We start from the raw sequence: 14088 nt of genomic DNA, 5'->3' as shown, positions 1-14088 counted from the left end.
CTGATTCCTTCTAGTGAATTTTTAATTTCATTTATTGTGTTGTTCATCACTGTTTCTTTGCTCTTTAGTTCTTCTAGGTCCTTGTTAAACATTTCTTGTATTTTCTCCAGTCTATTTCCAAGATTTTGGATTGTCTTTACTATCATTACTCTGAATTCTTTTTCAGGTAGACTGCCTATTTCCTCTTCATTTGGTTTGGTGGGTTTTTACCTTGCTCCTTCTTCTGCTGCATATTTCTCTCTCTTCCCATTTTGCTTAACTTACTGTGTTTGGGGTCTCCTTTTCTCAGGCTGCAGGTTCGTAGTTCCCATTGTTTTTGGTGTCTGCCCCCAGTGGGTAAGGTTGGTTCAGTGGCTTGTGTAGGCTTCCTGATGGAGGGACTGGTGCCTGTATTCTGGTGGGTGGGGCTGGATCTTGTCTTTCTTTTGGGCAGGGTTGCATCCAGTGGTGTGTTTTGGGGTGTCTTGAACTTAGTATGATTTTAGGTAGCCTCTCTGCTAATGGGTGGGGTTGTGTTGCTGTCTTGCTAGTTGTTTGGCATGGGTCATCCAGCACTGGAGCTTGCTGGCCGTTGGGTGGAATTAGGTCTTAGTGTTGAGACAGAGATCTCTGGGAGAGCTCTCGCCAACTGATATTATGTGGGGCTGGGAGGTCTCTGGTGATTCAATGTCCCCAACTCGGCTCTCCCACCTCACAGGCTCAGGCCTGACACCAGGCCGGAGCACCAAGACCCTGTCAGCCACATGACTCAGAAGAAAAGGGAGAAAAAAAGAAAGAAAATAAATAAAAATAAAATAAAATAATTAAAATTTAAAAATTTAAATAAAAAAATTAAAAAGTAATTAAAAAAAGAAGAGAGCAACCAAACCAATAAACAAATCCACCAATGATAACAAGCGCCAAAAACTATACTAAGATAAACATAAAAATCAGAAACAAGTCAGTCGCAGACAGCAAACCCCAAGTCTACAGCTGCTCCCAAAGTCCACCGCCTCAGTTTTGGGTTGATTCATTGTCTATTCAGGTATTCCACAGATGCAGGGTACCTCAAGTTGATTGTGGCGATTTAATCCGCTGCTCCTGAGGCTGCTGGGAGAGATTTCCCTTTCTCTTCTTTGTTCTCACAGCTCCTGGGGTTCAGCTTTGGATTTGGCCCCGCCTCTGCATGTAGGTCGCCCTCAGCCTTTGGTTTCCACCCAGACAGGAAGGGGTTAAAGAAGCGGCTGATTAGGGGTCTCTGGTTCACTCAGGCTTGGGGGAGGGACGGGTACAGTAGTTATAATTGGAATGTAGGGCAAGCCTGCGGCAGCAGAGGCCACCATGATGTTGCAACAGCCTGAGGTGCACTGTGCATTCTCCCAGGGAAGTTGTCCCTGGATCACGGGACCCTGGCAGTAGCAGGCTGCACAGGCTCCCGGGGCAGTGTGGATAGAGACCTGTGTTTGCACATAGGATTCTTGGTGGCTGCAGCAGCAGCCTTAGCGTTTCATGCCTGTCTCTGGGGTCCACGCTGAGAGCCGTGGCTTGCACCCATCTCTGGAGCTCATTTAGGCAGTGCTCTGCCTTCTGTGGGCAGACAGGGAAGGAATCCCCTCTCCTCGCACACACCGAAACAATGGTCTCTTGCCTCTTAGGCAGGTCCAGACTTTTTCCCAGACTCCCTTCCTGCTAGCTATGGCGCACTAGCCCCCTCCAGGCTGTGTTCATGCAGCCAACCTCAGTCCTCTCCCTGGGATCTGACCTCCAGAGCCTGAGCCTCAGCTCCCAGCCCCCATCCGCCCCAGCGTGTACGCAGACAAACCTCTCAGGCTGGTGAGTGCTGGTCGGCACTGATCCTCTGTGCAGGAATCTCTCCACTTTGCCCTCTGCACCCCTGTTGCTGTGCTCTCCTCCGTGGCTCCGAAGCTTCCCCCCCACCCACCGCCCCCTGTCTCCACCAGTGAAGGGTCTTCCTAGTGTGTGGAAACTTTTCCTCCTTCACAGCTCCCTCCCAGAGGTGTAGGTCCCATCCCTATTCTTTTGTCTCTGTTTTTTCTTTTTTCTTTTGCCCTACCCAGGTACATGGGGAGTTTCTTGCCTTTTGGGAAGTCTGAAGTCTTCTGCCAGCATTCAGTAGGTGTTCTGTAGGAGTTGTTCCACATGTAGATGTATTTTTGATGTATTTTTGGGGAGGAAGGTGATCTCCAAGTCTTACTCCTCTGCCATCTTGAAGGCCCCCCCCCACTCTGGATCTCTTTATAAATTAGAAATCCTAAAATTCTGAAGTTGCTGGGATGATCTCCAAACTCCTAAGTTGGTATCATCAGAAAATAGTGTAGTTCCGTATACAATTTACACAATGGCCTTAAATATTCATGAAGAAACTTATATGACACAACATTCCTTTAAGTTAGGTCAATCCCATCTAGGGTCTTACAGGACTCAAAATCTTCCAGAAACCATTTTCCCCCATGGGTAACATTCCAAGGCAAGCCACATTGGCTGGCATTGGGTTGGTTGTGAAATAGTTCACAACTTTACAACCAAATGAAGCACTATCCCCTTCAGGGTTACTTCTACATAAACCCATTTGAATTGTTTTCCATTTTCAAATAGTAACTACATCCCAATCCTTTTTTGAGGATAGTGTTTTGGGTTTTAGTCATTTTATTGCCATATTACTTTTTTTAAGTTTTCTAACAAAAACTTATTAACTCAAAAATAACGTGATATCAATGTAATTTGCATTAAGACAACATTTCTGAAAGCTAAGAAATGCTTGGAATACAAACAAGTAAATATATTCATTTGTCTGTTGAATCAGTGTCATATTTGTGAGTCATATTTCATGCTAATCAGATCTGAATAATGAGAGAAATTCCTAGTTCAGCAATGGTTCACATTCTCCAAATAATTACTTTCCTTAGACTTTACCTCCCTAGGTGACTAATCACATTGCTAATCATGTATAATAATAATGATTTTTATGTCATTGGAGGAATTTGATTAATTAACTTTGTAAAGGGATTTCTAGCTAATTTACAAGGAATTTGTGAGGAATGTTTAGTGCTCTGAATTTGTCACAGTGAAAGAAAATTGATCTTTAAAGAACTTTCTTGGGCTTCCCTGGTGTTGCAGTGGTTAAGAATCTGCCTGCCAATGCAGGGCACACGGGTTCAAGCCCTGGTCCCAGAAGATCCCACATGCCACGAAGCAGCTAAGCCCATGCGCCACAACTACTGAGCCTGCGCTCTAAAGCCCATGAGCCACAACTACTGAAGCCCGCATGCCACAACTACTGAAGCCTGAACGCCTAGAGCCTGTGCCCCGCAACAAGAGAAGCCATCGCAATGAGAAGCCTGCGCACCTCAATGAAGAGTAGCCCCCCGCTCGCCACAACTAGAAAAAGCCCGCGCACAGCAACGAAGACCCAACGCAGCCAAAAAATTAATTAAATAAATAAATCTATAAAAAAAGAACTTTCTTAATTCATTTATAATTACTTGTACCATTGCCCAACACTCTTCCTTGTATATTTGTATATTTTAATAACAAAAGATTTATTATTAAATATGATTTATTTAATTATGCCCAATTTATACTTAAGTAGCTATAAGAGAGACCTATGCCCAAAATTAAGTTCTAAAGTTGAGCACTGCTTTAAGTTCTCACCTTCGAAAAGTATGATTCTCCTAAAGCTCAAGATCCAGCAACTGATACCCTAGTTCCTGAATCTTATAATATTTATACAGTACACAATTTTAAAACTTCTCAATTGAATAGAGATATTTCATATTACTTTCCTAACAAATACTACCTGAGTTTAAGAGCACTAGCATCTCTAAATCCCCTTTACTCTCATTTGCAAGTTCATTTGCATAACTGTCACAGGCCCACATCATTTATGCAAATCTCTTTATTTTTCCAAATACAAACAGGTTGGGAGAAACATTTTAAAACACTTGCTTTCTATAGGATCATCTCAGCTTTAACTTTGTGTCGTGTGTAGCAAGGATCTATTATATCCAAATTTTATATTTCTCTTAAAGGAGCTAGAAAAGAGTATCACTTCTTTCAATTACAGACATCATCTGGACAGCCAACATAAAAATTTTATTTTTAAAGTTCAGATAGGCTAGAAAAAAATAAGAATAAACTCTGTAAGGAAAAGGAAGATGAGTAGAAGTAGAAAAGGAAGAATGAGTTTTAAATACTTCTAGCTAATGTAAAGTAAAATACCTTCCCTGGTAGCAAGTAAACAAAATAGTCCCAGTCTTTGACTTTAAAAAATTTATTAAGTACCTGATACAAATTCACCCATGCCCACACACACAGATGCATGCAGGCACACACCCCACCACTAGCATGCTCATTCACTCTTTCCCCACCCAGCATCCACCTGCCCTTCTTAAGGGAACATTTATCATCTTGCTTCTGCACTGGAGGGACCAGGCCCTTCACAATCTCAGCCCTTGTATTTCAGAGTCACTCTCTGTTGCAGAGGTAGAGCATTTGACCCAGACCTAGCCACCTCCCTGGCCTCTGTGACTAGTTCACTTGAGACAATCAGAGACGATCCTGAGCATTTTGTTTGAATGACTTGGAAAAGGCCCTCCCTCTCTCCCACTGTGCTTGCCACCAAGAAGATGTAGAGAGTGGAGCCATGGTTGTCATTTGGGCTCTATGAGGGAGGGCCTGAAGCTGCCAGGGGATACCATGGGGACCTGAAATGAAGCCAGAATTGAGAGAAGAGAAACCACATCCTGATGACAGCGTGAGAACTCCAGTTCTAACCATTTTTGAAGCGAAGATCTACCTCTGGAATTTTCAGCTATAAGAACCAGAACATTTCCCTGCCTTTCTTCCCTTAAGCCAGTTGGAATTAGATTTGTTGAGTTTTGTTTTGTTTCATTTGTTATTTGCAATTGATAGAGTCTTAACTGAGAGATCAAGATACTGACATCCTAATGATGACATAAGAAATACACAGAGGGCTTCCTTGGTGGCGCAGTGGTTAAGAATCCGCCTGCTAATGCAGGGGACATGGGTTCGAGCCCTGGTCCGGGAAGATCCCACATGCTGTGGAGCAACTAAGCCCATGCACCACAACTACTGAGCCTGTGCTCTAGAGCCTGTGAGCCACAACTACTGAAGCCCACACGCCTAGAGCCCATGCTCCACAACAAGAGAAGCCACCGCAATGAGACACCTGCACACTGCAACGAAGAGTAGCCCCGCTCACTGCAACTAGAGAAAGCCCGCGTGCAGCAACAAAGACCCAACGCAGCCAAAAATAAAATAAATAAAATTTTTAAAACATAAAATAAAATAAAATAAAGAAATACACAGAGAATCAACTGCTCAAATGCCCTTGTTCGTCACATGCCAAGTGTGTCTGCTTTCTTTATATTTGATTCATTGTTCACAAGGTTTCAGTAATCTTATTAAATGGGGCACAACTTTAATATTGTAATAAATATACAATTTGTCCATTAAATCTGATGTATTAAATACTTTTCATATGTATCATTTACAAAAATTTTTCATATATATTTTAATATATGTATATATGAAATCATCACCACAGTAAGTCTAGTTAACATCTATCATCATATATATTTTTTAAATCCATAGAACTGCTTATGTAGGAAATATTATTTATAGGTTAAAAACTGAAGTTTAAAACAGCCTATACAACTCAATACCAAAAAAAACAAACAACCCAATCAAAAAATGGGCAGAAAACCTAAATAGGCATTTCTCCAAAGAAGATATAAAGATGGTCAACAGGCACATGAAGAAATGCTCAACATCACTAATTATTAGAGAAATGCAAATCAAAATTACAATGAGTTATCACCTCACACTGGTCAAAATGGCCATCATGAAAAAGTCTACAAATAATAGGAAACTTCCCTGGCAGTCCAGTGGTTAAGACTCTGTGCTCCCAATGCAAGGGGCATGGTTTCAATCCCTGGTCAGGGAACTAAGATTCCGCATGCTGCACAGCACAGCCAAAAAAAAAGTCTACAAATAATAAATGCTGGAGAGGGTGTGGAGAAAAAGGAACCCTCCTACATTGTTGGTGGGAATGTAAATTGGTGCAGCCACTTGGAAAACAGTATGGAGGTTCCTTAAAAAACTAAATATAGAGCTACCATATGATCCTGCAATCCCACTACTGGGCATATACTGGAAAAGATGAAAACTCTAATTCAAAAAATACATGCACACCAATGTTCATAGCAGCAGTATTTACAATAGCCAAGACATGGAAGCAATGTAAGTGTCCACTGGCAGATGAATGGATAAAGAAGATGTGATAGATATAGATATATTACTACTCAGCCATAAAAAAAGAATGAAATATTGCCATTTGCAACAACATGGGTGGAAGTAAGATAAAGAAAAATATGATATCACTTATATGTAGAATCTAAAAAAAATACAAATGAACTAATTTACAAAACAGAAACAGACTCACAGACATAGAAAACAAACTTACAGTTACCAAAGGGAAAAAGGGGGGCGGGATAAATTAGGAGTTTGGGATTTATAGATACACACTACTATACATAAAATAAACAACAAGGATTTACTATATAGCACAGGGAACTATATTCAATATCTTATAATAACCTATAATGGAAAAGAATCTGAAAATATATATATATATAAATATATATAACTGAATCACTTTGCTGTACACCTGAAACTAACACAATATTGTAAATCAACTATACTTCGATTTAAAAAAATAGATAAAATGAACATTTTCCTGTAAAAAAAAACCCTGAAGTTAAGAAAAGTTGACTTGGCTTTGAGGCCTCACAACTAATAAGGGGTAAGGGCCAGGTGTTCCTTTCATTTTTATTTATCTTTATTTTCATTATGCTTTCCATCACTCCACAGATACTGTTTATCTTGAAAAATATAATTGACAATAAATGCAAGCAAGACACAAATAAGCATTAAGTTCCATCAAATTAACACATAAGACTTTTTTAAATAGTATAATCTTACCTAAATCGATATCCCGAATTCCCATGTACAATTCAAGAAGATCATCAACCTTTTCAATCACCTTTGCTTTGGTTTCAGAGGGCTTTATCAAAGAAAAGAGAAATAAAATCATATTTTTATGTATAATCTCTTGAATGTCGAGGCATACATAGGGGGAAATCTGATGTGCAGCCAGTTCTTGGTTGTGTACTTCAGCTAATTTGGATGGAAATATATCTAGAATGTGCACTGCAACTCAATACAAATCAATATAGTACATATTTTTGGTGTTTGTGTTAAGTATTATAGATTCAAAGAAGAAAAGCCAGAACAGTCTCCAAGCCGCTAGCAGTCTAGAAGGGAGACAAATGTGAAAATAGCTATTTAACAATAATAAGGACAATTTCTAAAGGATGTCAAAAGCAAAGAGGCATCACAGGGGAAGTAAATTTAAATCTCTAAGTGTCCAGGAAGACTTCAGAAAGGTGACTTAGAAGTGTTTTCAAAATGAACTGGCACCAGATAAGCAGAGGCAGGCACCGAAAGTAGAAGGCACTATATACCCAAAGTCTATGTGAGGTTGCAGAGTCTGATAAAAGAGTACAGTGGGTTAAAGGACTGCAAGAAGTCCCATGTGATGGGAATCACAGTGCCAGACATGACTAGATCTTAAGGAGTCCTGTATGCCTTGAATAGGGCTTTGGTCTTTATCATGCAGACCACATGCATTACCAGCTCACCCCAAGAGTAAAACACTCTGAACACATACCCCTATTATTTATTTTTTATTAATTTTATTGGACAGAAGTCCCCCCTTATCTGTGGTCTTGCTTTCCCCAGTTTCAGTTACCTCAGTCAATTGAGGTCCAAAAATATTATATGGAAAATTCCAGAAACAGTTCACAAGTTTTACATTGTGTGCCATTCTGAATAGTATGATAAAATCTCACACCTCCTGCTCCATCCCAGAATCCCCAACCACAGACATCACCTGCTCCTGAGATCCAACCTTCACCATCATCATGGCTAGATGATCCAGGATCACCCAAGCAGATGATACTCCTGACTTAGAGTCAGAAGGTCAGTGGTAGCCTAACGCTATGTCACAATGCCTATGTCATTTACCTCACTCCATCCCATCACACTGGCATTTTATCATCTCACATCATCACAAGAAGGGTGAGTACAGTAAAATAAGACATTTGGAGAGATCACGTTCACACAACTTTTATTATAGTGTACTTTATAATAGTTCTATTTTACTATTAGTTATTATCATCTTTTACTGTGCCCAATTTATAACTTAAACTTTATCATAGGTATGTATGTATAGGAAAAAACATAGTATATATAGGGTTCAGTACTATCCACAGTTTCAGACATCCCCTGGGGGTTTTGGAACATGTCCACTGTGGATAAGAGGGGACAACTGTATGCAATTTTTATCAATTACACACATGTGTTACCACATTAATGTATTGAGTATGTTATAAAAATAGAAATTTTATAAGGAGATGATGAAATAATATTTTTAAATAATTGTTGTTTTATGTATTAATGGTACCAAAATATTTTTGTTCTTCCTAGAAGTTTCTATGAAAAACATGATTGGATATATTTTATTACTCTTTTAAAATCTTGGTTTAATATTTGGTGAAGTCTGGTTCTGTTTATTTCAATACTTGGTTTTAAATGGCTTCATAGCTGAAATAAAATTTACCCAAAGATGTTAAATACTCAACTACGGGTACAAATGTTGAATTCAAGATTACACTGCAAAAATTTCATAATACTTTAAATACTGTCATAAATATAGGTTGCTTTGTATTCTCAAAACTTATTGAAAATATGGATTTTAGGGAATTCCCTGGCAGTCCAGTGGTTAAGACTTTGTCTTCCAGTGCAGAAGGTGAGGGTTCGATCCCTGGTTGATGAACTAAGATCCCACATGCCTCGCAGCCAAAAAACCAAAACGTAAAACAGAAGCAATATTGTAACAAATTCAATAAAGACTTCAAAAATGGTCCACATCAAAAAAAAAAAATCTTTAGGGGTGGGATAGGGAGGGTGGGAGGGAGACGCAGAGGGAGGAGATATAGGGATATATGTATATGTATAGCTGATTCACTTTGTTATAAAGCAGAAAGTAACCCACCATTGCAAAGCAATTATACTCCAAAAAAGATGTTAAAAAAAAAATCTTTAAAAAAATATGCATTTTATTGCAAATAAAATTTTATTTTTATTTCCTTGAGGATATTATTACAACTTTCTTGTACTTTTATTTATATTAACTAAGCCTTTAAAACAATGAGACAAGAGACATGATATATCACTCTTGCCTTCTTTACAATGTATTTTGAATGGTCTGTGTGAAGTGACAGGCTATGCAAAGTAACTTAGGTGTTTACCTTTGCATCTAACCAGCCATATTATAAGTAATTGTAACAAGTATCCGTACTTCTCATACAAAAATGGCCCCCAAGATCTTACTGTTCTAAATAGCTCTTGATCTCATCACCCCCTCTTCCATTCACATTCTGATTGCCTGTGTTCAGTCCTGACTTTTTCTAATTGAGATATAATTGACGTATAACATTATCTTAGTTTCAGGTATACAACATAAAGATTTGATATGTGTATATACTGTAAAATCATCACCACAATAAGTCTAGTTAACATCCATAACCACACATAGTTTTAATTTTTTTTCCTTGTGATGAGAACTTTTAAGATCTAGTCTCTTAGCGACTTTCAAACATACAATACAGTATTGTTAACTATAGTCACCATGCTGTGCAGTCTATCCTCAGGAATTGTTTATAAGTAGAAGTTTGTACCTTGACCCTCTTCACCCACTTCATCCACCCACCCCCAACCCCCTGCCTTTGGCAACAACCAATCTGCTCCGTTTCTGTATGAGGTGGGGTTTTTTTTTGGGGGGGGGGGTGGTGAGAGGAGTATATAACTGAGGTCATCCAATATTTGTCTTTCTCTATCTGACTTATTTCACTTAGCTTAATACCCTCAAGGTCCATCCATGTTGTTACAAATGGCGGGATTTTCTTCTTTTTTATGGCTGAATAATACTCCCCTCATCTTTTCTTATTTGCAGAAGTCTCCTAATTGGTCTCCCTGCCTGAAATCTTCATGCTTGGGACTTCCCTGGCGGCACAGTGGTTAAGAATCCACCTGCCAATGCAGGGGACACGGGTTCGAGCCCTGGTCTGGGAAGATCCCACATGTCGCGGAGCAACTAAGCCCATGCGCCACAACTACTGAGCCCGTGCGCCTAGAGCCTGTGCTCCACAGCAAAAGAAGCCACCAGGGCTTCCCTGGTGGCGCAGTGGTTAAGAATCCACCTGCCAATGCAGGGGACACGGGTTCGAGCACTGCTCTGGGAAGATCCCACATGCCGCGGAGCAACTAAGCCCGTGCACCACAACTACTGAGCCTGCGCTCTAGAGCCCACGAGCCACAACTACTGAGCCCACGTGCCACGGCTGCTGAAGCCCGTGCGCCTAGAACCCGTGCTCCGCAGCAGGGGAGGCCACTGCAGTGAGAGGCCCGCACACCGCAGGGAGGAGTGGCCCCCACTCGCTGCAGCTGGAGGGGGCCTGCGCACAGCGACGAGGACCCAATGCAGCCAAATAAATAAATAAATAAATAGATAAATAAATAAAATTTTAAAAAAAAGAGAAGCCACCGCAGTGAGAAGCCTGCGAACCACAATGAAAAGTAGCCCCCACTCGCCGCATCTAGAGAAACCCTGCGCACAGCAATGAAGACCCAAAGCAGCCAAAAATAAAATAAAAATTAAAAAAAAAAAAGAAAAATCTTCACGCTCTCAAATCCACCCTGCTCAATATCCCATCCCCCAGAACCAAGGGGTTTTTCTAAAACACAAAACTGATTTGCTGTTCCCCTTGCAATTTTTAAATAGCGCCCCCCCTCCATTATCCACAGGCCCTTGACGCCCTGACCCAGGCCTCTACCTCCAGCCTCCTCACCCCCCACCAGGTACTTGCAGCACACTCCAGTCCCACTGAAGTTTCCATTTCATGCCTAGAACACTCTTCTCCCCATCTCTGACCAACTCAACCATTCCTTCTGGAGGGAACTCTCCCTGATTTCCCTCTCCCAATCCCTGACTGCAGCTGATCAGCCAGCCCCTCCTTTGTGCCATTAACCTTGCCCTTCTGATTTGTCATAGCTTCTTTTCCTGCCTCTCTCCCTTTAAAGGAAAAAAACAACGTCTTTATCCATCTTCGTATCACCAGCACCTGGACTGTACCTGTCTCAACAAACACACAGTGAATAAATTGTGAGGTATGCAGGTGGAGTATAGTTCAGTTTTCAGAAATTGTGCTAGATTATGAGGGGCTGATTTGTTTCAAATCTGTAAATCCTTTGGTGTTGGAAATTAAATGGTAGGTCATTTGTATCAAATTTAATATTAGCACCAAACTAGTTTTTTTCTTCCCCTTTATTATGAGCTATTTTAATTGCCCTATTTAATGAAGCAGGCTATGCCAATAGGAAGGGAGTTTTAGATGTTTGTCTTGGAATGAATCTTTCCCACCTCCTCAGGCAGATCTGCAGTTACTCTTTTTCATTCCAGCACCTTCTATATAGCAGCTGCTCATAAATAAACAGATATGTATTACCCACTTTAACTGTTAGAAGAGGGCGCTCCTCCTGAAGTGACATGGAGTTTTTCCTGCCGACCCCACTTCCTTTGCAAGCTTGAAGGTCTGTCCTTTTCTCCTCCGCTTTAGGCAACCCCTAGCTCCTTCCCACTGTCCTTCCATCCTCTTACAGATCCCTTTCTTCCACTGAGGTTTGTTCATTTGTTCAATAAACATTTACTGGACTTCAGCAATATGTCTGGCAGTGTGTTGGGCACTGGAAAAGTAAAGACTCAGAACAACCAGATGTCACTGCCCTGGGTTTTTTCACAAATCTTGTCATATCTCACTTTCAAAATGCTTTCAGCTCTCCCAGGCCTCTCCGTTGTCACTTGCCTCCAGATCAATCTTTTCATTCACCCAGGACCAAGGCACTCGACTCAGAGTCTCCCTCTGGATTCCCCAAAACAGACAACATCCTGGGTGACTCAAACATTCAAGAGGACAACCTTGGCCTCGTGGTTCCTGGAGGGTCTGCTCCAACAAACCACACCCGTGACTGACCCTGACATCGTCCCCCAAAAGCTCTGGATCATATGAAAACGGCCTCCTAACTGTTCATCTGTCTCACTCTTTTGCTCTTCAAACAGCTGGGAGCCCTAGGACGGTATGCGCACACAGACATGCCTTCCCCCCCACCCAGCCCCCCGCCAAGGAGCTCCGGAGCTCAGAGGTCTGCCTGACCTCCCCAAAGGAGGGCTTCATCACTGCTGTCTTCCTGCTGTGAGCAGACCTGCCACTTGTCACTTTGAATCCTTACCACTGCCACCCTCTTCTTCCACCCTCCTTCCCTCCATGTGTCTCTTCTCCTCATGTTTTTCACTCAAATACTGACCTTTACATAGACAGTCAATCAGCAAAACCCTTCCTCCAGTCAAGCGTAAGTGAATCGCTCACTAATTCATTAAATTCAAAGATCTGAGCTCGTCTGAAGTGTCAGGTACTGTTCTAGGTGCTGGGGATACAGCTGTGAACAGGACATGTGAGAACAAGACAAGGGACTGAAAGGAGACAAGGATATGAGTCCCACTGTGTTCAGCGCCTTAAAAAAAATGAAGGGCAAGGAAGATTGGGCAGGGGGCAGGGTGGCGGGAACTGTTTTTATACCAGCTGCTCAGGGTGGCGGGAACTGCTATTATACCCTGCTTAAACAGGGTGGGATGTGGACGGAAACTCAAGGCGGCAAGGGAGTGAGCGGTGCCCGTAAATGGGCAGCGCATCCAGCTAGAGGTAACGGCTCATACAAAGGTCCTGAGGCGGGGATGTATCTGGAGTGCTTGCGGACAGCGAAGAGACTCAAGTAGCTGAAGCAGAGGGAGCCAGGAGGAGAGGGGTGGAAATGAGAGCAGAGAAGAGACGCAGAGTCAGATCGTGTTGGTCACTCTGAGGACTTTAGCTTTTACTCCGAGTGACGTGGGAAGCCACTGGAGGGTTTTGAACAGATTGTTCCATCTCATTTGCGTTTCTAAAGGATAACTCTGGCTGCTGAGTGAGCAGAGGGAAAGAGGGCCTTTATTTCCAGCTCTGACAAACACGAATGTCCATCCATTTCCAAGACATATAGGGATTAAATGAACATAACATACCACTTCTTCCACAGTGGCAGGACCTTTTGATCTCAGGCGAAGTGTCTCCCTTCCAGTACCAATCCTTCCTGTTGATGACTTTCCAGCTTTTGACCGGGGCTCCATGTCTATAAACATACAATGGATGGGGAAACGTACATATATTAATAATTCCAACCAGTTGCTATAAAAGCTAATGAGTTTCCATCACAAATTTTTGTACAGTTATTGCAGAGATTTGATAAAAGCTATGCCTTCTGATAAAATTTCCCAACACAAAATAAATTCCCCTGTCATCCATTATTCTCATATGACAGTCTCTTTGAGGTCTGCCTTCAACAAGAAAAGGGAATACGTGAAATGTGCTGATCGGAAAGACCGGAAGTTATAAGGAATAAAAAATAAAACAGTTGGTTTTTATTGTAAGAGTAAAGAGGTATATGTGGCAGGAAAGCAGAGGTAGGTGTGTAGCTGGACTTCATTAAGGTCGTAAAGAAGGGAAGGAGTCATGTCTTGATAGAAGACAGAGATGGAGGCACTATTGTTGGAGGACCTACCTTCTGCTTGATGCTTTCAATACAAAATCCCATTTAATTCTTGGGCCAACCTATGAGGCAAGTTAGAGCCGTCATTTTACAGGAAAGGAAACTGAACTCAGTAAGGATCAGAGCTGGTATTCAAACCCAGGCCTTGTGACCCCAAAGTCTCAACAACACTTCACCACCACACCTCTCGGAAGCACAAGGGATAAATTCAGAGGGAACGGACTGAGAGCAGCAGGGTCCTCAAGAGGCTGGGAACAGGTTCCAAGGAAGGAGTTCCCCTCGAAAGGCAGGCGAGGGCAGGGAGCAAGA

The 14088-nt window shown here is 41.7% G+C and overlaps 1 protein-coding gene across 1 annotated transcript in view; it reads right to left on the bottom strand.

Moving 5' to 3' along the window:
- The window catches only part of GIPC2 (GIPC PDZ domain containing family member 2), an 86897-nt gene that overhangs the window by 15523 nt on the left and 57286 nt on the right, over positions 1 to 14088 (bottom strand). The window contains exons 4-5 of the mRNA XM_059925017.1: positions 13256 to 13362; positions 7003 to 7084 (exon numbers count right to left, since the gene is read on the bottom strand). Of these exons, the coding sequence (XP_059781000.1) occupies positions 7003 to 7084; positions 13256 to 13362 (189 nt within the window). The remainder of the gene's footprint in view (positions 1 to 7002; positions 7085 to 13255; positions 13363 to 14088) is intronic.

Source organism: Balaenoptera ricei, chromosome 1 (assembly GCF_028023285.1).
Source record: "Balaenoptera ricei isolate mBalRic1 chromosome 1, mBalRic1.hap2, whole genome shotgun sequence".
NCBI classification, from domain to species: domain Eukaryota; kingdom Metazoa; phylum Chordata; class Mammalia; order Artiodactyla; family Balaenopteridae; genus Balaenoptera; species Balaenoptera ricei.
The sequence above is the reverse complement of the archived record's forward strand: the minus strand, read 5'-3'. Positions and strand labels throughout refer to the sequence as shown.